Source organism: Pempheris klunzingeri, chromosome 17 (assembly GCF_042242105.1).
Source record: "Pempheris klunzingeri isolate RE-2024b chromosome 17, fPemKlu1.hap1, whole genome shotgun sequence".
Lineage (NCBI taxonomy): Eukaryota > Metazoa > Chordata > Actinopteri > Acropomatiformes > Pempheridae > Pempheris > Pempheris klunzingeri.
The window spans coordinates 2,524,546-2,552,114 of record NC_092028.1 but is presented as its reverse complement, the minus strand read 5'-3'; the positions used below and the strand labels follow the sequence as shown (position 1 = coordinate 2,552,114).

The following is a 27,569-nucleotide window of genomic DNA, read 5'->3' as shown; positions in this document are numbered from 1 at the left end:
GTTACAAACAAGAATGGAAGTGTCTACGGGGGATTAATAAGGAAACAGTAAGACTACTACAACGTTTGTTTATTCTAATATCTTAAGGAGAGGCTGGAGGATATGAATGACTTATAGTATCCAGACTGAAACAAAGAAATAAACAGCATCAAATTAAAGAAGAAAAAGAAGAAACACAAATAAATAAGGCCCATCACCAAGAAAATACCTCAAAAAGAATTAGTAGGTGTCATTGATCCAAACCACCCCAGAGAGGATACATCCAAAAATGTTTTACTGTGGTTGGGGGAAACAACACAGGCCTTTTCACATCTCTGGGGGTTGTGTGGCAGTAAAGGGAAGAGCAAAGGAGGCAAATCCGAACCACATTTAAATTGTCCAAAAGAAAAAGGGAAGATGACACTGAAAGGCTAAATGAAAAATAAATTAAGCAAGATGTGTGCTTCCTCTATTGGTTTTTATGGGTCACAATATAGGAGAAGACATTTAGGGGCCAGTAAAAAAAGGAAGCATCGCCGACATCAACACAAATATATCAGGGTTATGAAGGGCCAGAGCACACAGCTACAGTCCTCACTCTAGTTTCACTCTTTCCATACACTTAGTTCAGAGTAGATGTAAGCTCTCATACACATTAGTGGCCAAACCCTGTAAACCTGTTGCACAAGTGTTCAATATTTAATGTATCTTTGGATCACATCCAATGTAATCTCTGGCTCTGGGGAAAGCATTGCTCTGCAATCCTCCACACTCCGACCTTACTCCTCCTTGTATAGAGAGGTCAAGTGGCTGGGCAACACACCAACATTCAAGGAGACACGGACACGTGAATGTAGGGCTGCATGTAACGACTCTTCTCATTTTGGATTCATTCAAATATTTTTTCAAGTGATTGATAAAATGTTAAAAATAGTGGGGAAAAAAAGCCACTTAAGACTCCTTCAAGTTCACAATGATGAAGCTTGTTTGCTATATTTACTGTAATGTTTGACATAAAAAAAAAGTTAATTCCCACATTTGAGAAGCTGAAACCATAGAATGAAATTTCACTGAGAGAATCAATTCTCATTTGATCAATTTTTTACTTGAAAAGGACTGAAATTAAATCAACATAGTTATTAATTTTCTGTTGATCCACTTGTTTATGAATCGACTAACCGCAGCAGATCTACTGATGCCATCAGAAAAGTCCCGTGTCTTTTGAGGCCATGAAACAGTCTCCAACTGCCATGTTCTCCATGTTGGAGATAGACAGTCCCTGTCAGAATTACTCTCCACTTCTCTCTCCCCCTAAAAACAACTTGAATGTGTGAAAGAGCCACCTCTACAGCCTATCTGTCTGCCCTTAGCCCCACTGCTCCTTCTGTCTTCATTCTCCTTCAAACTCTCATCTTCTTCATACCTTTCTGTCTGTAATGTGAGCTCTGGGTGAAGCACGGAGCACAGCCACCTGTCTGCCTGCTGTACACGAGGGAGAAAAAGGTGCAGGACAGGAGAAAGGGAGCTTTTCTCCTCTCTGACTCCAACACTTGCAGGAAGGAAACAAGCATGGGGCTTTTAATTAACAATACCTCGGGGTGGTTGGGCACTACTTCACTACCTAAAGCACCTTTTTGCAAGTCCAGCCAAGATTAAGATGCTGCAAGACAGCCTGTGAGAATGGACAGCTCGGCTGGTCATACTGGTAAGCTCCTAGTTAAATATAAATGAGGGTTAATGACTAAATAATATTCTGAATCCCTCCAAATTGCAAAATCTAAAGCATAACATCTCTTTTTTTCTGCGCACAATTCACAAAGGTTTATGCTAATTAGCAGCAGAGAACTCATTTATCTTACTTAAGACACAGGAACTAACCCCTTATTTTCAAAGAAATTGAAAGTCAATCAGATGGTCGAGAGGAGCTGAACACCAAGAACGAAGCCAGCAGAATGAAGCTTTTCATAATGTGCTCATTTGTCACCGACTCTCAGCGGCATCATGCTACATGAGGTGGGCCGATCACGTCTATCCGTGACAATTTTATTGCACTCGTTGCACCTATAGCTATGAATCTCAATGCTGAAGCACTATGCAGCCATGAAATAAGAGCATATTAGCTTTGATCACCTTGACTTCTTTGAAGGACCAAGGAAACGCAGTCTAGTGCTTTATTTACATCACTAAACTCACTATGGCCTCCCATGTGACTGGACTGATGTGTAACAGGCTGGAAATCAAAATGTATTATTCACTGACTATCACAAAGTATATTGCAACCACTAACACATACAAATGATATCCTGTTTTAATCTAAACATGTCATCTCTTCTTACAGCGATTACTGCTTGTGCCTTACTTTATGGCTGTGTATTGACAGGATGATCAAGCCCCTTTAAGAGATTCCATTGAGTCTCATCTCACACATCTCTATGCCACCCACTGCAATCTAGCAGCGACACCCACCTTTCCAAAGACCCTCCACAAATCTCATTCATTCAGATGGGATGAGTCATTTACCTTGGCAGATATCTGTCAGGATATTGTGATTACATGCACTTTCAAAGTGACATGCTGGGACCCACCAACACTCTCCAGTATGCTTCATGTGCAACAACAGGAACTGAGAAAATTGAACAGGTGTCAAACAGCCACACATCACGTCCACATAACTAGTGCCTGTCCATCTTACAGCCTGTGATTTATATTACCTAGATGGGGATGGCAATGACCTTGTGAGTAATACCTCAACTTAACGACCCTCCAGAGGAGGTCCTTACATCTGTATTCTCACTGGTAGCAAACAAAGCTGTAGCAGTTAAGCCAAGGCTAGCACACACTCTCTATTCTCCAAGGAGTCATTGACTGCATACGGAGAAGGATTCTTCAGAGGCCATCTCAGAAGAGATGGGATTCCTGGACTCAATTAATGAGTAGAAAATAGTAGAAGGTGGGAGGTGATCAATCTCACGTGCAACCGAGAACGACGAAGCTGCAAGTTGGGGGGTCTCGCTCCTGGGAGAGAATGACTTGGACACTTAAACGTGAGCAATTCATTGATGATAGTGAGAAGGTCAAGGACTTCTCGGCTGTGCTTTAATGTTTGAGAGGAGAAACAATGCTGCGACAGCATTTCAAACACGCTGTACTCTAATGCAACGCAAGGTTCTAGTGATGCTGCACTATGGTTTTCTCATCTTGTTTGCCAATTTAAACTTCTCCCCCTCTAGTGGTTTTAGTGCACAGCAATCATCCCATCATTAATTAAGAGAGACACTCTCTGAGTGCTCTTGGATAATCTCTTAAGTAATTAGTACCCCTGGATCTCTGCCCGTTTCTTACCAAGGTCTCAGGACTTCTTGCCGTGGTAGAGCTCGATGACTTCAAACCTATCAGGACTGGGGGTAGCTGCCTGCTGCTGCTGCATTTGGTGGCGACTGGGTGGTAAGTGGCCGCCTTGCCTCGTAACAAGTTGTGTTATCTGAGATAGGGCCATCAGTAAACACAGCACGGAGCAGCACAGCAGTGTGTCCGCCCTATACTACAGCTCAGGTTCACAGTGATGAGCCAGCCAAACTCCATGACACTATCTAACAGCTTATGAAAACATCAATTAGCCCACTCATTCAGCCAGAACTCTGAAAATGTGTAGATTGTCCACAGATAAGAAGTTAATGCACTCGTCTCTATGACCTGCGAGACAATCAACCACACAAAGATTTGCTAGCTAATAACTAATTATCTGCTTATGCTTCCACTCCACACTCTTGTGACACACTGAAACAGTGTGGTTGGTAGGAAGACTGTTTATTTCATTGATTTTAAATGCCATAATAAAAACATATAGTTGTAACCATCTTTAAAACAATGTCTTATTCTAGTTTAAAATATCAGTTAATAGATATCAATTAACAGACACAAAATCAGATAATTCAATCATAGTTGAGGTGATTTAATAAGCAACCTCCAACTATTCTCTGGTTCCAGTATAGAAAAGTATTCTCTGTTTAAAAAGGTCACTTTGAGCTTTTTTCACCTTATTATTGACCGAAAAAAACAATACAAACACAAAAAATAATATATGATATAATAATAGAAATGAAAACAATCTTTTGCAGCCTAAAGAAGATTTTGCTGGCCAGGGGGCAATCCTTCATCACATTCACATAAAACAAAGGTCTCAGGACTGAGTTAGCAGTGTGCTGATGTTGGTGTCCAAATTCTCGGTTTATCTGTACGTTAATAAGATAAACATGGACATTTAAAATGGCCTTTTTATCATGGACATTGTTCAAATAATAATACTTACAGGAGAGGTTAATGTTTCTCTGCCCACTACATTTGGGAAGTTGGAGGTTCCCAGTTTCAGGATTTTAAGCAACAGATAACCAGTAAAGTCAAACAGCTTCTTTTAAAACACATGGTTGAAGGCACAGTTTAATTCCTCCCTAAAAAAAATTGCCACTGCCATTGAATGAAGGCCTCTCTGACCCTGAGGTTGCCGACCATAATTAAAAGCTTAGTTACTGGCTATAGATCTAATTGATCATGTTCTCAAACCAAGGCAGACACCCACCAAACATCCCTCTAATCAGCCTGAACTCATCTCAGCAGGAAGTCAAACCTCTCATTACACAAAGAAACATCAATACTAAGCAGAGCTGGGGGGCAGGGGCAGAACAGTGAAAGTGGCTGTGACCATGTTGTTATTTAGTTACTCTAAAAAGTCTGCTGTCTTAGTCCTTGGCTGAAAACAGAAGCTTCATAGAACGAGAGCAAGGGAATGTTGTTTTTCAGTCTGTTTTTTTTACTCCTTATATGTAATTTTTCAGGACTTCTGAACTGTGGTTGTGCTGTACGGTTCATTAAGAGCTGCTCATATTTCACCCTTCCCCTGTGAGCTGCACGCTCTGGACAAACTGAACTTTCCACTCAGCCACCCACCAGAGTCCCCCTGACCTTCAGAAACAATAGCTCCCTCCCTCAACCATTTAAAATGGCACTGGGCAGCTGTGAATATCCCTGTGGGCACTTTGAGAGCTCCATATACTATGTTGTAGTAAACTAAGAGCATTAGATGGACAGATCACTGGAGCTGTGACTCTTTAACCCTCAGTCAATTGTTCTTGGTGCAGAGGAGGAAAATTAAGCAGTTTACTATATTTCACATAAATATTCACTTTATCACAGTCTGGTTGGTCACTGTGAAGATGCAATAGTAAAACATTTATTAGACAATTGCATTTGTGTGTGTTTTCATATATAACCTTATAGAGTTAGAGGAAACCGTTTTGTTGTTGTTCTATCCGTTTTTATTAACTATATAAGCAAATACAAGGGCAACCATTAAGTACAGTTACTATAAACACTATTCACCTCCATGTTTTATTGTTTTAGAAAACTGAAATGGGAGGATTAAATGTGTCTTTTGTACACACTGATCAAGAGAAAAGGACCTTTTAACGTCAAAGAGAAAGTGTCAAAGAAGAGCCAAATTAAATCTACTTTGATTCAGCGTTGTAAGACCATGCCTTTTGTAGGTACTGTCGGTATTCATAGTCCTATATATAGTATATATATATATATAGTTAGTATAGTATATACTAGTATAGTTAGTAGAGTATATAAGTTCTTGTGAATAAGCTCAGAAAATGAAGTGAAAAGTAAACAAAACCAGTGGCAGGATGAACGTTTCATAAAGGAACATCAGATAAAAAGATAAAAAAAGATTTCCTCTGAAATAAATTGTTGCTCTTTGGAAGCACAGGATCCATATGGCACTCACTCAATAGTTAATATAGACAGTAACCCCTCTGAGGTTCCAAACAGCTATCCATCCATCCATCCATCCCAGGAGAGATGGACGGAAGTGATTAATACTCGTTTACTGAGTGAGGAGGCTGTTAACTTATTCCCTTCCTCTCATACCACTCAATATCAATTAGAGAAGCTCTCTACTCCTGTCAGTGTCAAGGAGGGGGTCTTCTGCAGAGCTGATAATGATCCAACCTACTTCCACTGGGCAGGAGGCAGGAAATGAAGAGACTGACTGCACCAGGTTCGCAACAGAATGTACCTTTAAATGCATTTATCAACCTTATGCACGAGGAAATTATATGGTGGAGACGCTTCACTCTACTAACTCCATTTCACATTTTATTTGTCTGTTTCAGTGTTGCTTTGGTTTCATTTTTCATGTGTGTGGCTTAGTTTTCAGCTACAGGCTTGTGACAAGTATAATGTATTGAAGTATATGACTAATAAATAGCTGATAAACTGTTCAAACTACGAATTTTGCCAGGCTGTAAAATTAAGGACAGCAAAGACAGGCTGGAAACAGCCCGGTGCCATAAATGATGGACTAATGTCAAAGATCCCACCTCACAGCAGTATTATATGGTTTATTTAAATTCACAAATGTCACTTGCAAATAATGCTTTATCATAAAGGTTAACAGTAACGTGCCACAGTGAGTAATGAAGTATGTTATATGCAGCTCCATTCACATCTCAGATCTACAAGATTTTGGCTCGTTATTACACGGTGCTGAGAAGACAGAAGAAAGGTTAACAAGCTCTTGAAATTTCAAACGGAAATGAATGATGGCTGGTTGGAGTGGATGGTGTTTGAAAGGGGCTTGTTCAAAGTAGAAAAAAAGCATTTGAAGTTCCTGCTTTTGCTCTTTTTAATATATATATATGTGTGTGTGTGTGTGTGAAGTTTTTTGACATCTTTAGGATGGACATTAGAGAGATGACAGGAAGCAGTGGGGAGACATGCAACAGAAGCTCTACGCCCCTTGAACCAGGGACATAGGAGTCCATGTTCGGCATCTTAACCCCCTAAGCCACAGGTGTGCTCAATAAGTTGCTCTTTAAAAGAAGTGAATTATTGTCATGATGTTGTGAGTCACTTCATAAAGACTTTAGCTGTTATGATGTTATATGAGAGGACAATAGCCATTAATTGTCATTCAATGCTTTATGCATCCGTTTGTACAGTTTTATTTCTATTTTATTCTAAACATTTGTGAGAGCCGCTCTGTCCGCCTGCACAGTGGGCTGGCGTAGCGGGCACTATAGGACCCCTACTGCTGCCTGCAGTGAATTCCTTCCTTAGTGTGTATATCTGACCGCTGTCCTCTAGGGCGCCTACAATGCCAGTTTGGGTCTGTTTACACTGGTGAACTTTGTTTAAATCCACTTTTTTTCTCTTCTCTGAATATGAAAGTTTAAACAGGCCAAACAAATTGCGTACAGATGGCCTGAGCCCAGACCTGCGCCTTTGCATGACTTTCCTTTTAATTGAAGAACAGTTAAGTGACATGGCTGGAAAAAAAGGGACTAAATTAGTGCAGTCAGGAGGTCTGGGTTGTACATAAGGTGTCACACTGACCCGGGCTAACGGCTTCTACACAGCATGTTGCAGGCAGCACAGCAGCAGGTAGTCACAACATCACTCATGTTTGGTGTAAAAAAAAAAAAAAAAAAAAAAAAAAGAAAAACAGGGCTCACTGGACGAGAAGGTGACTACAGTTGAGTGGCAACGACTGTGACAAGGCCAGAGCCGAGGGCAGGAGGCAGGGCCCAAACACACCGGCCAGCTGCTAACCCTGACATTAAACACACCATGTCACCTCACAGGCACCTCAGGTGACTGCAGGTGTATCCAGGGAGTGGTGAGTAATGGTCAGGAGGGGAGGTGGGGTCTCATGTCTGCAGACTGTTCAGTGTCAAATAAAATGGATCCAGTGACCAGGGTACTCAAAAATAACCAAATCTAAACTTAAGAATATGAATAAATAGATATAGATGATGTGACACTCCACCCAGAGTTAGCAGTTTCCTCATTTAGAGACACCAGCAGCTCTGATCAGCTTGAATTCATCAGTCATGTCGGAACCATTTAAGTGAAAAGTGCCAACCATAAATCTTTTCCAGCCACCTCTCAAGCCTGCCGGGGACGACTGTTTGATACTAGAAAGGCAGATCTGGAGTGGAGTTCTAAAATGGATCAGATGTTGACACGTTTGAAACCCATTTGATGGTCTAACATTTGGTTTAAAAGGCACAGTTTGTGATCCACATATAAACAGCAGTGCACTGTGGGATACTATAGCCACTCACAGCAGAGTGTGGCAGTGCTTTTGAGAGCAGACCAACACTTTACATCACACCAAGCACCTTGTAGCTGTCCAAAACAAAACACACCTCCATATATCTGAAAAGAGAAAATGTCTTAAGGGGATCATATTTTCTCTTGTTCTCAAGTAGCAGCCCCTCCAGAAACCCTGCAACAAATAATCTATAACTCTGACTGTCTTTACACACTAGGAAATATACAGGACATGTCTTCTTTCCATTTTTAGAACCCAGACCAGAGCTTTAGATGTATGGACTCATCATAAAGCAGTCTTAATCCGAATGTTACACATGTACACATGTTCTTTAAACACTTACAGTAGACAAAACATTACATAAGAAATTATTTCACTATGGTTCTTAAGTGCTGCGTGTCGACTGAATTTCTTTTGGAATCACTAGTGCTCTAAATACAAATACAAATATAAATATAAATTCAATTCCACAGTTGTTATCGAGTGGAATTTATGGGCTTGGCTAATTACCGGTCTTTTCAATATAGTTATTATTATTATTTTTTTTTTTAGAATGCCACAGCTAAACTTTATCACAATGTTCAACACCTATTACTCTATATTGGCTATTGGAGTATCCTCTTCCTCCTGTTATCGCTCAGATACATGGAAGAAACACAGAGCCTCGACTAGAGCCGTTTTGAATCATTAGCCAGAGTTGTATAGAGCCCTGCAAAAACGACAACACCAATCCAATAGATAACATGCCAGAGGAGGGTGAAGACACAAGAAGAAGAGCGAAAGGTGCAGCTAAACCCCATGTGTTATGAGTGGACAGCATGTGTGAATGCTGCTGTGTTCTTGTGTTGGTGTGTGTTGCAGGGAGTGGTGGCGAGAGCGCCATGATTCAGTGGTATTGTGATTTTAACAGCAGGCCCAGGACGGGTGGTTTATTTTCGCCCGTCGCCCTGTGAGTGACGGTCCAATCAAGCTTGGGACGGGCTGTCAAGCCTGTCAGGCTGAGGAATGAGAGGAGATGGGAATCAAAGACACAGAGCAGGACTGAACCATGATGGACGGACCTGAGCACAGCAGCCACACAGGCGAGAGCAGGAGGGAGGGTGCGAGGGATGAAAGAAATGGTGGGAGACACGCTGAAAATGGAAATATGTGTTGGTAGAAAAAGGAGAGGCAGAAACAGACGGCTACAGGAACCAAACAGAATGAGAAAATAGGTGAAAGGCAAAGAGAAATTCCATGTTTTAAGTAGTCCAAATCTTCAACATATCAGTAAACTGAATTATTCTTACCAATCCAGCGCATGAGTGAGGTGAGAATCTGAAGATATTTGGTCTTCTGGGCGTTGAAGAAGGTGAAAGGCCCCAACAGAAGTGTGAACATGCCCTGCAGGAAGGGACAGAGAGGAAGGGCCGATTACTCTAACTGTGGCTACAAAGAAAAAAATCACTCTTTAATCATCACAGACAGGGCTGACAGGAACCAAAGTCATGGTCTTGTAAAAGCAGGTTTTAAGTGAGGACCTTCTTTTACTATCCAATAACAAGAGCAGGCAAATACTGAGAAACCAAGGCAATAACAGTAAAATGTCACCCTGCACGAATGATGCCGTAAATGTCAGAGCTAGTCAGTAAGTAAGTTTGATTTATAGGGGATGAATATTATGAACAGCTGAACAATCCTACCTCTGACATGCTTCCAATTTCTAATCAATTGTTTCTGTGTGAGGAGTATTCAAGGTTTTGGTGTTACTCGACTTTAATTAGTGCTTAAACAGTTGATTCATCAGTTTGTTGACTGATCAAAAATCACCTGAAAAACATTAATCATCAACTTATTGTCTAGTATGTGTGTTATATGTTTGTTAAGCAAAAAAATTAAACATTTGTTATTTTCAGCAACATGCTATTTTATTGATATAAACTGAGTATCTTAAACAAGTCATTTAAAGAAATGACTGTGATGACCATTTTTTACCCATTAAAGGGTGAACAGATTGGAAAACACCCTCATTGCTGTCAACACAGTAGCATTCTGCCACTTTTGTGTCTGCTTGATCCCTGTTGATTTCACCTTGCAGCTCAATTTTTGACTTGCAGTTGTGATTCTTCCCTGACGTGTAATTTCGAAATGCCAGTGGGGACGTATCATTCTCCTAAGTGCTGTCAGAATCCCATCAACCCACCTAAAGATAGGTGAACAGATAAACAGGTGGACCAATCCATAGTCCACCAAAAATTTCCAATCCTCTCAGGCCACAACCCTGATTGCCTATCTGATACTTTTCTTTATCAAGATCTGCAATCAGAGGTAGTGGCTCAGCTACTGTAGCTCCAATTCCATCGGTTCCCCTCACTCCTCCTCCTCCTCCTCCTCCTCCTTCAGGCCTGCAAACGTATTCCCTACATCCATTCCTTCCCTCTGTTCCCATTCTGTGCCACTCTCAGGTCTGACTGCACAGTTTGAGTGGCATGAGATCTCAGAGGCAGTCACTTGTGGGCCATTTCACCTGAGGAGCAGCCTGCAGCGTTAGTAACAGGGACTGCATCCTCTACACCTGCACCATCTACACCACTGTGAGGACACAGTGAGAATAAGACTTCAGCTCAGTACTGGACAGAGTAGACATGAAGATGCAGCCTTTACTTTGGGTTTTGGGCTCTCAGTCACTTCCCTAGTGGAAAAAATCTTGACACAGCAAAAAATAAGTTTAGCAATCATAAAGAATAAGCATAACATTTGTAATACAATGCAAACATGTTTCTGTAATAAGCTTTGGAACCCTGGCACTTTCAGAAGTGCCTCTGAGGCACTTCTAATCATCAATCCAACTCTGAATATCAGGGTCCCAGGAATAGATATCACACAAAGACATAGTCCAGAAAATAGACATTTTAATCTACTGACCCTCGGCTCACAAGATGTTATTCTCTACCACTGTTCTTTGAAGCCATGCTAGCGGCGCGCCTCTATGTATGTTGCTCCACCATTAAAGATGAACAACCATGAAATACTTGCAATACGTGCAAATCTACTGCCATTCCTATCAGCCTCAGCTGTACTTTGTCTTTAGAGCTAATCAGCAACGGTTAGACTAAAATGTTAGACATGGTAAACATGATACCTGCTAAATGTCAGTATATATTAGCATCAGCACGGTAATATATCTATTACATTTAGTGTTCCTTACTAAACATAAATCAGGGGCAAAAGGAACTCTTACTACGATATAATCATATGTACAATATGGGAAGTTCCCACTCACACTTAGGAGTACAATATACTAATGTTTTAAGTATACTGTGAGTCCAATTCTGGACATTTTTTAATTTATACTGTCCAAGTAGAGAGATAGTGATGGGGCAGAATGGTGACTTAAAAGTATTTGACAATGTCTAACAGTACCCCACAGAGTTTCGAATGTTTGAACTAATGAATGAGGGAACAAGGGAGCAATTTCAGACACAGCCAGAGTCAGCTTTTTTTTCCACATGTACAGATGGACAGCTGGGGTATCTGTGGGTGTGAGAGGGGAAAAAAGTATCGCCTTTAATTCTGCTGAATAATGATGATGCCTATGTGTCTATATATTAAAGTATTACCAGCTGTCTTCTTGGCAAAGTGCAGCCTAAGCTCAAGACGAGCCAAAGCATAAATCTGCCACACCTATTGGAGGTAATGAATGAACCATTATGAGGAGAGATGTGTCTGAAGAAGAAAGTGAAATTAATGGCAGCTGGCTGACAGACAGTGTGTGACAGCATCATGGAAAGGATCCCTACAGAGAGAGACCTGGAAGATCCTTTTGGTTTAACCACAAACGGCACACACACCAGACTCCATTCACTAAAACAGGGATTTCACCTTGCAGAATGCTAATGCCTTAGTTAGTTAGTTAGTTAATTTGTGTTATTGCGTCACTTTGGATTCAAACTAAAAACATCAAAGTAACACAAAACCTCTTACCAAGCAATGTTCGGATCCGAACTAACCCTTCAAAACATCTAAGTCAATATTATGAATACTATTTTCTGAAAAAACCAACAAAACTAAACTTTGACTGCTTGAAACTATGACTAACCTACAAAGATAAGATTTGCAACAAAGTCTGTATCTATCAAGTTCTGTTGGATTGTTGTTGGATTAAATACAATGAGACACTGCTTCACAGAGACACCTGTTATCTGAAGGCAAGTGCTAGGCCAGTGAGAAGTCAGCTAGAAGACCTTCATATTTACTTATATGCATCCATTTGATCCATCTCATTTAATCAGAAAACATAGGCTACATAAAAGAGCAGTTTCTATGTTGACTGTATCCAGTCACACGACAGAATTATGTATTGCTTGTGTATAGTGAATAACACAGGAAATATGGAACTTAAATAAAAATTGCATACTAATCGCAGTGCTGGTCTCAAAATCTAAATTAGAATTTCTTCACCTATTGTTCAATACAAACAGACGGATCTTAGTGCTGGTCAAGGTCCAGCATGGTATTGCAGGGATGGTATATCCCTGAGGGATAATAGCACTGCCTCTGTTTGTATGGTGCCACATGGTTGATGAATTTTCCATCAGTTTCTGGACCACTCATGAATCAAGACTGCACCTCCAACAGCTTACAGCCTTCCATAAAACCCCAACCGAGCAATGGCCCGAGGACACTGGACCGCTCAACTGTATCTCCACAACAACAGCAACACAAGAACACAACAACACTGCAACTAAAGAGCAGCAACACCTCCCTCTTTATACGAAAAACTACATTTGCAACAATTAGATCACCAGCAAAGATAATTATGCTGCTGCAGGGCATGTGCTTTGTACTTCTTGTCCCATTTGGATTTTTGGTGGTGTGTTTCTTTCATTTTGGTGGATACGATCGTGTCCAGCTGTTTCTAACATCACCAGGAAGCATCTCTCACAATCTAAGAGCTGTGTTGCTTTGGACAGATGCTCAGTAACAACACAACACAACAAGAGAAAAATGTATCACAGAAAAGGTAAAGGAGAGAGATTTATCTCCCTGCAGCAGCCTCGATACATCAGTCTGCATGCTGCTTTGAGAAATGGTAACCCAGAAAGAAGTAGATTCAACAGTTTAACATAAAAAAGACTTTAACAACATGTTATTATACATAATCTTAATAGATTCTTTCCAGCACAATTGTGTTTTTTCATGTTTTTGCAAATACTCCCATCCTAATGCTGTGTGTAAAAGATGGAGGGCTAAAAGGGGCTAAAACATGTAAAATGAACCAAAAAGTCCATTAAGTAGACAATGAGACACATAAACCAAATATCAGAAGAAGTTGCACTCCCAGGCAGGCTTCATCCTCTGAAAAAGGGGTTCTTAGGTTTGGTAGAACTGCACATCACAAAGGCATCAGAGCTGCACAAAAAGAGAAGGATGCACAGGGAATGACAGGCTTTTGGGGAGGAAGCATGAGAATGGAAGAGAAGTGGTGGAAGTGTGAGTGGGCGAGTGTAAACGCATCAGATGCCATGTGCTGTAGGGTGACTCAGACCCGGAGAGTTGGCATGACCATGTAGTTCCAGAGCATGCGGACAGACTGGTAGGGACACTAGAGGCATGGCCAGCAGGAGATCATACGTCACCATTACACCGTGAAAAAATAATCTTTATGTTCTGGTCATGAGGGACAAAGCAGGAGGCATGCAAGAAATGGGTCCAGCCCCAGTTAGACTACAGACTGCTGAAGCCAGGTGAACTTCATGATGCATGACACACATTCTCAAACAGCAAGTCTCCACAGCACTGATTCCACTGACAGAAGATTCAAATCATACACACTGTTTTTTTCCTTTCATTGTGAATATACAGTCAATAAAACTCAACATGAAGAGATGTTTCAAATTAAAAGCATACAAGCATACATAACGCCTCCCTTCCCTTGCAGGCTTTTAATGTGAAATACTGCTAAATCAATCAATCAATCAATCAATCAATCAATCATTTCACCTTTCTTGATCCCCCAAGGGGGGAAATTCCATTTTTACAGTGGGGGGGGGGGGGGGGGAGAAAAAAACATGCGACACCAGACTGTACTCATGTGGAGTGCAGTGTGGGACCGGTAAATGTGTTGGCCATCATTTTAAAACCATCTTTTAGCTGAATTGACAGCATAAATCATCACAATGTAGTGTCCTTTAGTCCAGTCAAACATTGCTTTTGAAGGGTGATATTAAGGAGGACCAGACACTATTGCATAAGCACCTACAGTCGGCTATAATGAGAATAAATGTATTGTGTCAGGTCATCTCCTCTTCTGGTCTTTTCTGGCCACCACAGTGGATGAGAAAATGGTCACTGGTGATGATGCTCTACTTTTTTGGCAAAAAAACTGTCTGGCGAGGCTGTGGACACAATCTCTCTCTCTACAGGACTGAGGAATCAAACAGTGAGCAACATAAACACATGTAGATTACTTCTTAACAAAAAGTGGGTAACCACAATAAACCTTTTTGTTTGGTTCTGTTGTCAAGCAGCAAAGTGTCACATAATGCTAGTGCTGAGGGCTTTACATGATTGCTGTTATACATGCTGCTGTGATGCAGTGGCAATGTGTTTTGCATTTCAGACTTCCTGATGTGAGAAATGATTGAACACATTCACAGATCCATGTGCCAAATCTAAAAATTACTGGTATATGTGAGAGTCCAGAAAGACATACTTTTGCCAGTTGAAAATACCATGCAACAAACAAACAAAGAATATCAACATCACTCAGCTATCTCTTTGCTCCATGGTGTCGTATTTTTAACAGAAGTAATTATATTAACATCACACAGTACAAGCTTAGAACCAGTCTCCATGGTCTGCCTCAGCTGGGAATATGCAGCAGTGTCAGCTAGAGAAATAAAACTGCCAGACAACAGGGGAACAAAAGATGAATATAGCTAAAATTTCATAACGTAGACAGATTGAATGACACATGGTTCCAATGCATTTATTCATTTAATACTTTGTTCAGGCTGTTCTAGCAATTTCATCTCGCTCTTGCTCACGAGGCCGACGTACAGATTTTTGTCTGCATTTTTGCCCCCTCGCCACAGAAACTGCTTACGTTTCATGCTCACTTTAATAAATGCCTCAATAAACAAAAACAAATTCTGTCAGGAGAAAAGTGGCATGAATCAATTTAGGCTAGAACCCCCTCCTCATTCCCTCCTCTTCAGCAAGCTGATGGGTTTTGCTCCTCCGGACCAACACACTCATCAACTATGAGCATTTCACGTTTCACGACAACAAAGACATTCTTAAAAAAAATCAGCCATTTCTCCTCCTCAGTATGAGTCAACACGCTCAGCAGCATCCACCTGGTGGGCTTCAATCACACAGTTCAGTGAAACACAATGAAAGGGGAGTCTGAGATGAGAAACTGCAAAGGTGACCAAGGCAATGATGGATACAAACACCAAGATCAGTCCCATTAGACCTCTTTAGAGGTTACAGACATCAGCAATCATCGGCAAATACTGAGGAACAATGATTTTTGCATAACATAGCATGTAAGGTCAGGGCTCGTCAGTGCTGCACAGAAAGCACGAGAGGTTTAGCATTTTTAGAATGAATTATCATCGTACATGCCTGGTCAAATGTGACATTTTGTAGTGATTTTAACTCCAATTTCAGGACCTCCATTTAAACTTTTATATAATATGGAAGCATTAAATGTACAAATAGACACCATAAACATTTGATGGTGTAATTGAGGTTGGTGAAATTCACTTTCACATTGTGACCTAGGCTCTGAACGGAAGCAGACAAGTTACTAAACAATAAAGTAAAAAAAAAAAAGCCCTGCAATCATAATGTACAAATGTTTTCAAGTTCTAAAAATGTCAAACACCCACCGCACACTATCCAAAGTCTATCCACTGATGTTAAAAAAGAATCAATGCTACTTCACTGGTCAGACAAAAGGTGCTACAACAGGGCGCCCTACCAGCTCACCTGGTGGGGTGCATCCCACATGGCTCAGTCCTTACTGCAGCAGCCTGGGTTTGAGGCCCGCCATATTCATATTCACTGAAAGGCACCTTTGGTTGTTTGTGTTGACACCATTGTTATTTTGGCTCCCAACAACACAAAGTCCTCCTACAGCCCATGACCCAAATCATGACAGGGCTCAGAAGACAATATCTCTTTATCACTGTCAGTACCAGAGGGCCAAAAACCTATTGTTCTCTAAAACTAATTCTCTATTTTCCATTTCTCCACATGGCAGCAAACAATATCTCCAAGCAGCGAGGGTGCAGAACTCCCCAGAAAAACAGTCAGTTTAGGGTCCAGACCTACTGCAGAGGGTGGACAACAGATCTGACTGATTTTAATTTGGCAGATTCCAGGTGTGAAGGTAAAACTACATTACACCGTTTATAAAAAGGCAACAAAACAGGGGTGTCCTGGTTGCCCTGGGGTTTAGGACACTGATCATGTAATCGCCACGACTTTAGTTCAGCCGTGGCTAGGGATCTTTATTGCATGTTATCGCCTCTCTCCGTTCCTGTCAGCTTTCTACTGTCCTTTGTTTGATAAAGGGAACAACAACTTTTAAGAAAGTAACAAACCAACACCACTTTTCTACAACTTTTCTAGCGCTCCCTGTGACGCTAAAAAGTTAGAATTTGGGAGAAAGAGATTAATGGGGCTTAGATATGGTGAATGATCTCAATAATGGTGAAAAACTGCCACCAACTGGCAACCCAGGCCGTAGCTGTCAATCACTCTGAAGGTCTATAAAGACCTGTGTTTTGGATTTGTGCGGATGAGAGAGTGCAGAGAGTATGCAACAGCATTTAATTGGCATTAGATTGCGTCACTAAGAGTCACGAGCCAATCCACTGGTCACAATAATCGGCACATATGTGAGCGTTTCTCCTGTGCCACGTGTTGCATAGGATATTCATCCATCACAGTTGGGCTATAAGTCAACCCCTGACCACCCACCCCATTTAAGTAATTAATCAACATATTTTTCTGTTCTTTTCTGTAGGGTCAGCCAAACACTGTGATGGCACAGATGTCCTCAAGCTCTTGGACGTCATTGTGGCTGAATCTATATCCAAGAGAGCCATACCAGAGCTTTGCTCCTGACTGCCAAGCTGTCAGGCATCGAACAATTGTGAAATCACGATTCACTTTAGTAAACGAGACAAAGAGGGTTAACAGTGAAAGACCCAGAGGATGAGCAGAGATCGCTGGGGAGAAAGTCCAGCAATGAAAATCATAAGTGCCCTGGTGGTTCCATGCAGTGTTCCAGCCTGGACACTGATAATCCCCCCCACAATCAAACAGAGAAAGAAGGATTATGAATCACAATCCCCACAGTCCCAGGCTCCCTGACCATTTGTTTCTGATGTTAATCTTTATTCCAAACAAAAATGGTACAGCAGGTCCTCATCCAATCACTTCTTCTTTATTATTGGAGATTACTGATTTTTGGTCATTGCCGTTGTCACAGCTTTGGACAGAGAAGACACCATAAATGTCTAAGTAGTTATTCTGCTGATTAAGGGAAGCAAAGGGAAGTCAGATGCGATTAAAGGGTAAAGTTCATGTTGATGTATCAGATTTTCTCCCAGGATAAACTGGCTAACTCGATGCAGATTGTGTTGGGTTGGGACCATGAGTCCAGCTGGTGCATGAAGCACTGCTTTGAATTTTTTCTCAAACATCTACACCTGTTTGTGACGGATCCTCTGTTTCCTATGATCCTCTTTCCCCAACTAAACGCAGATGTTTTCTTTCTCCTCCTGCCCTGATTTATGAACTCAATTTAATAATGTTGATTTATCAATCGTTGTCACCTGCTATGCCAAACAGAGCATATTATGGAAAGATGATGATTGTCTCCCTCGCATATACATGGCCTTTTAATACTATAATTGTTACGTGTGTGTTCTGTTGTTACGGAGGCACTCTTTATGTCAGTGAAGTAGTACGGCTCCACTCTAATACATTGGATAAAATCTTGATCAGCTGCAATTATCAAAATACCTCATATGCATAAAAAAAACTCATGACAACGGTTTCAGTTATATTAAATACATTTTGCATGACTGCCTCTTTCCATAAGCTATAAAACCTTTGTAAATGCCTTTAATAACGCTTTAATTAATTGTTACAAAATGCTTTTCACATCAGAAACATTTGTAGCTGCGATGCAGACAACACCACACTGATTAAAACACATATCTGGACTTCTTCCTCGCACGCGGAGCAGCGGCAAAACCTGCAATAACTCAGGACGTCTACAACTGCACGCATCATTTAACTTTAATTAAGACCTTGAGTTGAGACCTTGAATATGTGAAGTATAGGAACGAGCAATCTGGCACTTTTTTCAACCTACAAAAAGTCCGACACAAATGAAGATATTGCTCACATTCCCAGTGTGAATGATCCACAATTTGTCTTTCTTCTCATTAGGACTGATAGAAATGAATAAGCAGCTTGACAAAATAAACCAAGTATCCAATACACATTTAAATGGCTCGCAGCCCTACGCTGTTGTCTACATACAACATGTCATGATTTCATGACAAAGCCAGCAATCAAAGCCGAAAGAAGACGTTTTTTCAGACAATATTTCATCTTAATGATGTAAAACAAAATAAAACGCTCTGTGACTGCATGATGCAGGAAAGAAAAACACGTAAACTACATCATATACCAATGCAATGGAATATTGGATATTATGGGGCAATTCATTGCCTCGGTTTTGACATGTATGATAAAGGACTAGAGGGTAACCTGACCACGGTGGTATGGAATGGAAATGGCATAAAATAGGCCATAAAAACCCAGGAGATACGTACAAACCCTTATGATAGCAATAACAAGTCAACTGAATCACTGAACACACACATAGCAGGGAGGAAAGAAAGGGAGGTAAGACAAAGATGAACATGATTGTGGGGGTGGGGAGGACTGCTAGTACTAGCAGAGCAGAGATGGTGCCTGGGAGGCAACACCGCACAGTTAAAACCATATTGGAACTATATGTTTGTCAGGATGAAAGAGAGTCCACCTTCAGCGTCATTAATCACCAGCAAACATCTCCATCAAGCAAACATAATTAACATAAATAAATTAATTAAGATTTATATGTTCAGCCCAGCTTTAGACTTCCTGCATCAGGACAAAGTGAACTGTGGGTAGTTATGCTTGTGTAGAAATGCCAACATTAAGGAGCATCTACATTATTATGTTTGCAAAATGATGGCATACTGTAACTAATGACAATTACCAAGATGTACTTTAGCAAAGAGAGCAGAGCCAAATGATTCCCCAGCGAAGCGCTAAGTCAACTGACAAAACATTGTGTCCAATCAAATGCCAAATTTTCTCTGGTTCCAGCCTCTCAAATGTGTTTCTTTTTTATATCACATCATTGTAAAATGGATATATTAAGGTTTCACACTGCTGCTCAGACAAAAAAACAACAACAAAGGAAGTCACCTTGGGCTCTGGATTCTTTTCATAGTCAAAAAAGTAAAGCAAAATAAACACTGACAGATCGAACAACAATGGAAGTAAAACATGTAGCGCATGACAAAAGACCTGTGAATGAAAAAAGAACAAACCAGCAGCCAGAAATTAAGGTATATAGTTTAAACCTTATTTGATGAATCTGTAGGTGCAGCTAATGAAAGAATCTACACATTCTGTGTCACAGACACAAAGATCAGTGTGAATGATCCTTTGAGTACATAAAGAGTGACAGGAACTGTGAGTTCTAATTACAGCAGATTCAGGAAAACTCACTTACGTCATTGTGCCGACATGTCTCCACTGACTTCCTAGGATTTGGCCTTTTACTTTAGTTTGCATGAGTTTTGGAGCAATATTAGCCCTAGCATGCCCAGATTAGGGTTTCTAGGTTATGACTGTGCAGCCAAGTCAATGTGAACAGCAAGAATGGGGGGCAGAAAGAGGAAACACAAGACAACAAGACAGTAAACCTGCATTTTCAGCAAACATGTTGAAAAAGAAGGTAGAACATGGTTTATTTCCTGAAAATTGGCTGCTGGTTCTGCTGTTTCTCTCTGGTGTTTGCAGAGGCCTACAGACTAGCCTCTGTCTAGGTGCAGTTTCAAGTGTTGACAGAGCATCAAAATGAGTGACAAGTGTTGGCCCGCCAAGCTGGACTACACTTTTTGCTGACTCAGAATGTAGAACAAACCTGTAGATCAAAATCAGTTCAACCTCTGCAGGACGCCGTCCATCCCTCCAGCTGACACTTTTAAAAACGTCAGTGATAAATGTTATTAATGAATGACAGATTTAGGAGTATACGTGCATATTTTTGTGTTTTATGAGAAAGCCATAAAGACTGTGGAGCTAAGGGCTTATCTGCAGCCAACAGAAGCCTCTGCATCAGTCTCCTGTGTGACCGTCTCTGTCAGCTCTGGACGCTGCACCCATCTCTCTCTCTCTTTGTTCTTCTTTGAGGGTAGAGGCTTCTTCCTAGCTACCCTACTATGAAAGAAGATGTTAATTGAGTTTTCTTCTCATTGTGGAAGCATGCACCTGTGTCCCAGATGTAGCAAGAGAGGTCGTCAAATCCCTAGATGTTATGTTTGGGTTCCTTTTCCCTGAATTTTCACCTTTCCTGTAGCTCTTGTGGATATCTTTTCAAAGGTCGCCTACTTCTAGGCTGAGTTTTAGTCATTTTCAGTGCTCTCCATTTCTAAGATGATTTGCCTCACAGCCGACTGATGGATCTCTTTTTTTTTTTTTTTTAATGAATTTATAGCTTTCCCCAGACAAATGTGCTGTCACTGCCCTCTTCCTGGGGTCCTCTGAGATCTCTTTTCCTCTCAGCATTATTGACCTGTATCAGCTCACTTTGGTAAGATTAAACTGACCTGATTTGATCTCTGTTTCAATCAGTACTGCCCAATTTCTTCCCTAAAGATCTCTCATTTCATTGGTTCATTTCGTTGGTTAATTAAGCAACACATTTCGTCCCACCTGATTGCATTTACCTGCTTGTTTTAAACATTGCAGCTCAGAGCTGACTGACTTTCACACCTACAAAATATATAAAAAGTATTTTCAACTACACTCAACTACATAATTCATTTCCATGAGGAAGTATATGGTATCGATAAACATCCACCTGTTATTTCTTATAAAATACTGGTTCTGATTAAATAAAGAAATAAAAATCAAAAATTCTAATTACAATTCTAAGTACCAACTATTTCATTCAGCCCAAGCTCTTGTACAGCTGCAACATTTAACATCTCAAAGTTTTATATTTCTCAAAGTAAAATAACAAAAAAGATGTCTTAGAGTTAGTATTGAAAATCAGGTATCAAATTGGCAATAGTAGAAAAAGTGAGATATAATATAACATCATTTGACGCCAAAAAAAAGAGCAGATACACCTCAACCAGGCAGTTTAGCTGCAGTATAGTGAGTGAATAAGCAAGTGTTTTCCTGTATTCAGAAAGAGTTTGTGGGTTATGTTACATGACCCAACACGTGAAAAGCAAATATCTCTTGCTACACGAGCTCTCCTCTTGGGGGCATGTCTTTTTAATGTTATGTAAACTTTGCTGAGACTGTGGCTCAAACAGGTCTGGATACACTTATACATCAGCATGTGCTGCTTTTCTGACCTCTGTCGATAATGTAAAATAGGACAGCTGCTATCACAGAACACCTCGTCCATCTCTGCTGACGCATATCTCGCTGCCAATGGTGTGTGGGCTTAGCATCGGTTTCGATACATGACGTGCACCACCAGTGTGTTTTGACGTGTAAGTGGGTAAATAAAAGTGAGTGAGTAAGTGAGTCACATTTTCACTGTCTCACAGTTGCCAGTAGGAGGCAAGACGACGTCTCATCTATTCAGTACTCAGGATCATTCACTCACTTTGTCAGCGATACAGCTGTGGAGCAGTTTGCATCCAGCGCGGCGCTGTGTGGCGTCATTAGGTACCGTGGTCTTGTTAAGAGCTTTGAGTGTAGCGTGAAGATCAATAAATCACATTACTGTGATCATAGTCAAGATCCATTCATTCATTCCTATTTTCCTTCAACAAACACAAGCAGAGCTATACAACAGGCTGTAAAGCACATGTGGTTTCAACACCAACAATACTGCTTGTGTTAAACATTTTGCTACCATGAATAACAGGAATGATTCGTTGTCAGGCTAGACTTTTGACTGCACTTCTACCAAAAAGACACAATGTATGTAACATGTAAAGTATGCTACAAAACATACTATAGTACATGGTAATAATGGTCACAGTATGCAAACACACAGTATAAATATGCCAAAACTATCTATGTGAAACATCCATAGACAAACCCTCAAAGCACCTTTCATCTCATTTGCAGTTGGTGAAAACGAACCACATCCAACGCAGTTGCCTATACTGTTAATTAGGTAAGTGGCCCCGGAGACTGCCATGTCTCCACACGATTAAAGATAGGACTCTAATGAGGGGAAGGAAGACAACTCAGACAAAAGGAGAGGGGGAGGAGGGATAAAGTCAGGGCGGAGATGCAAGGGGAATGTATCATCGTGTTTCCTGAGATGAAGTGCAGGTCAGGCCAGTATATTTTAACCTGTGAATAAAGTTGCAGCACTAAGTGAAGTCAGGAATAAAACAAAGGTGGGTTTTGGAGTAAAATTAACAATGTGACATTTTACTTACAACCAACCTGACGGACAAAATATGGAGCGCAGACACCTTTATTTCACTGCAGCGTTACTAAATCACACCAGTCCCATCACTGTCAACCTAAGACTGTTGAAATATGCAAACTGAATTAATGGGTTGGCTGTACTGTTTGTGGCAGAAGTCAAGTGTAAAAGTTAATCACAGACTGGTCATCTGCAGTGTGATTTAGCAGGTGATTAAGAAGTTCCACCTCTGTGATTTTTAATAACAACTAAAGGTCTTTCAACAGAGCGTGCTCACCTTCCAGCAACAAGGTCACATTTACCTTGGAACTTGTTTACAAACTGTGAATTAAGATAATTCAGAAAAGCATAAACTAAGAAAGGCACATCATGTGGTGCCTCGTTGGAAACTTGAGGACTTTTGATGGCAGTACAGTGCTCTATAGACATACAGCAGTGATTGCACATGCATTCCCAATCCACATGGTGCTGCTCAAAAAGAGCCTGAAGTTACTTCTGTGGATAATAATGTGGTTTTACTTTCAAACTCTGACTTAAGAGGAACCTGCTGCAGCTGTATTTAGCCACATGTATTCACAGGTATGCATTCCCTCTGAGAGGAAAGGGCTTGTCAAAGTAGACATTGATGAGCATCCATTTGGTGCAGACTTGATGACTTTGAACAAGTTGCTGTTTCTGAGACATTCACCTAATTAAACCTCCTAATGTGCAGTTCTGCTTCTCAAAAAAGAAACCATTACACGTACCTAGGTAAAAATAACGAGCAACAGCACACAGTGAAGATTTATGACAGGTTTGGGACATATCTGGGGAGGAAATGAGAAACGATAATTTGCCTGTGGTTTAATAGGACGATGGTCATTTCACTCCGCCCATCATCTCAACTGTTGTAAATGGGAGACAGAGTAGAAGGAGGAGGAAGAGGAGGAGGAGGAGGATGTGGCTGCATTGTAGTACAGGACACTTTCCTCCCAAATGACACTGATGATAGAGCATATAAGAAAATAAAGAATAAATTAACAAAGAGGACATTTTGTGAACATGTAATACACCAATACGTAATTGAAAAAGACAGCAAATGTTATTTCCCACTTTAGGGACGGGCACAACGGGTCAGTGGACAGCACTTAAGCAGCTACTCCCGAACGAGCGACTACAAAGCATCGTGACCTAACTACCCAATCAATTCAGACAGACTCTTGAGGTGGAACAGTATTGGCAACCTAAAATATATAAACACTCACAAACATGCCGACCAACATGTAATGAGCTAAAAGTTACACTGGAACTCAATGAGGCCGGCTAATGTTAACCTGTCTGCATTTCTAACGTGGCCACGAACTGCTGTATGTTTCATGGAAGTCACGTTCATTTGCCTTCAGCCTGTGTGACCATTGTATCACTCTGAAACGTCCTTGTACCAGATAACCAGCTTTATACTCATTTCATCCTGCATGTAGATTCGCCCCCCCCCTCCGTTCCATCCCTCATTCCAAAAATGACACACACAAAAAATCACAATGGAGAGACCTTGTTAAAGCAGTCAAAGGATAAATGAAGTACATTTACATGATCTTACCCTCCAAGGAGAGATGCTCAACCACCGTGTCACACAAAAAACAGTCACCACATTTATGTGTTTGACTTATGAAAAGGAGGAATAATAGATACTACACACTTATTTACACCCAGCTAAAACTAATGCAGTGTAATACAAGTCGTACAATAAGAAATTTTTACTTCAAGATCTATAAATAAAAGTTATAATGACTACAGCCGTTAAAGGGTTTTGTAACTTGAATGTAAATGGTTGTCATTTGCTGAAAAATACTTGCTTATCTTGTGAAGCAAAAGAGCTATCTGATAAGGCCTTAGTGTGAAAGAATACTATTCTTCAATGAAAGTATGATCCATGAATACATACGTTATCTAGTGCAAACAAAGCTACATAATGAATCAATGAATCATTCAGTTTTTTGAGGCTGCAACAAACTGTGCTGAATAACTTAAACCAAAAAAAAAAAAACAACATTGCTCCGTGACCTCTGCGTCTCCTTGACAACTGCTTCCTCATCACCAGCCATTTCAGCGCCAGCAGCATCACGCGTCTCCTCTCCGACCCGATCCGCTGCTCTGATACAGCTTCCTGCTGTTGTGTGGAGTGGACTCCCCCCGTGTGGATCGCAGCTCAAACACTTCTTCCTGCTGCGATAATCTCTATTAAACCATCTGCACTGTCGTCTCCCCGCAGCTCTGGCCCCGACCGGGAAAGTCGCTGCAACTCGACTACAGTATATACCTCCTTACTGTACACATCGCACACAAGTGCTTCAGCCATCCATGTGCAGTAGATCTGTAGGATGGCAACTGAGGCTCCTCCTGATCCAGACAAAGTACCTGTACTCAGATCAGTACAGATATTCCAATATTAGTGGTTAAGTGATGTGAGCTTGTTAACACTTAGGCAGAAAAATGTGGCCTCTATTCCTTTCAAAGTTTGGGTTTCATTTGATAATAAAACTTGGTTCTTATTTTCATAGGTTTGGTCATCAACACTTTTTTCAGCAAGGTAATTACAGAGTCTAAAGAAACGAAGCCAGACAGGGCAAGAAATACATCATCTCATAGTATACATCATATAAATGATCACAGGTTTTCAACTCTGATGAATACAAGGCCAAAGGGTAAAATTATCACCAGTGACTTTCTGTTTCAACACACTGCAGTGGTGCTCACACAGATTTCCTTTAAAAAAGGATTTTATTCACAACATTTCACTGAATTTCAGTTTGCCATCCACATAAAGTGGTTTAAAAAATCTTTAAAGCTGTTGCTTGTTGCTGTCTCACTGTCTGACTGCACACGTTTCTTGTCCAGTCAGATGTTTGCCATGAACACGGGTTCCCACAATTTCTTGATGAGTACAAAGGTATTGCATGAGATTCTGGTTTATTGTACTGTATGTGATCCTGTACCCGGTACTGTATGTGTGGCCTTGTGCCGTCTAGGTCTAACTGTCTGTTATACAACAAGTGCTCCTACCTCAGGAGTTGCAGAATTGTCCCACTTTATCCAATATCTGACAAAAAGACTGGGTGTGTGCCACAGACAGAAAGCAGTGCACTTTACTAGTTATAATGCTTTTCTAGTATTATATGGCCTACAATATGGTATCATGTTTTAAGTCTGCTAACCAATTCCCAAAAAGTGGCAGGTACACATGTGTCATATGATTCACTATTCAATTATTTTCTCTCTTTCAGTAGAATGCTCATCATATATGAATAGCTAATACCTTGCATACTAAAGCAATGGCATGTACACCAGAAAGTTTGATGCCTCCACCACAACAAGGATTAGGTCAGATGTAACAAATCAATGATACAAACTCTAATAGAGGTGGTGTAGACATTTTAATGCATTGAAAGTGAGTTTCTGAAAAACTTTCTATCTATTGTTTGTGCTTGTGGACAAACACAGGCTTTCCTCCATTGGCTAAAAAGCTGGAACTAGGCCTGTGCAATACTTGTGGTATGAACTGTGTGTAACAGGCTAAAACACTGCAGTGAAAAGATGGCAGGAAGCCTCCGCAGGGAACAGGCATCAAGGTCACTGAAATTCCTATTGGAATAAATCTTTATTAGTCAGTTAATTAATCAATCAGCTCTCTATTGAGGAAAGTGGCAGGGTGGGTCATTCTGAACTCTTAGGGGACAGGCAACAACTTTGCCTGCACTTTTAATTAACTTTATTTCAATACATGAGCCAGTGTATGGCTTAATAGAAACATACTATAATTGAAACATCTGCATGAAGATAAGAAGTGAACAATGCAGTGTAAGCATAAAGTGTCTTTGAGCAAGTGTCTTATACAGCATTGATTTTCCATCACTTCCCACATACTGGGAGAACAATAAATCAGCCATTTAAATTGTACTGGCTGTCCAGCAGGTTGGAGTATACCAACCACTGCTTGGCTAACCACTGTGACAAAGCCCCTGCAGTGAAATTCAAAAAGAAAACTTAGCAGGGGACGAACAAGGACAGAGAAGTTTAATTGAGGTCTCAGGAATCTCTGCTGGAGCTGAACAAAAACCCAGAAGACCCTACTGTTGCACGGCCATTTAATCTTTTCAATCAAAGCTGTGTAAAGGGCCAGGATCAACACTGAGTGCTCTGTTATGCAATGGCCTCCATCATCTCCCTTTCACACCCCCAAAGCCAACAAATATTGTATACGTGGGAAGAAAAGCCCTCGGCCATCCACAACAATCAGCAGCAGAGAAAATCGTGGTCAATTGATCTTCTTAAGAGCTTTCAGAATCTACGATGAGGAAAATGGCTGTGGTGACATGTCCACAGCTGATGGTGCTGATGTGTGAAGTCAATACTGATTAAGTCAAAGATTAAACATCATCTCGGCTGCTTTGGGCCTTATTATCATGGAGTAATTAGTCCGTCTCTTTGTGAATTCAACACTGAGGTCTTTATAAAAATAACAAGGCCTACTATCACAAGAATTTGATGTGCATTACTACATCATTCCCTGGTGTCTTGTGGCCTTTGATAGCTGCGTAAAAATGAACATGACAATACTGGACGGATCACTGTGAGGATCAAGCAGAGTTCAGCTAATTTATCTTTGTGGAAACCACACATATACCCCAGTTCCCCTGTAGGCTGAGTGTCAGTGTCAAAAGTGACACTCAGCTGATGCGACACATGACACATGATGAAGGAAGGGGCCTGAGGTGTGGAGCTAAAAAGAAACTGTGATGTCGA

General features: G+C 40.8%; 1 protein-coding gene across 1 annotated transcript in view; it reads right to left on the bottom strand.

The window, feature by feature from the left end:
• Positions 1 to 27,569, bottom strand: part of tmem104 (transmembrane protein 104) — a 54,674-nt gene that overhangs the window by 3,566 nt on the left and 23,539 nt on the right. The window contains exon 9 of the mRNA XM_070848289.1: positions 9,385 to 9,478. Within this exon, the coding sequence (XP_070704390.1) occupies positions 9,385 to 9,478 (94 nt within the window). The remainder of the gene's footprint in view (positions 1 to 9,384; positions 9,479 to 27,569) is intronic.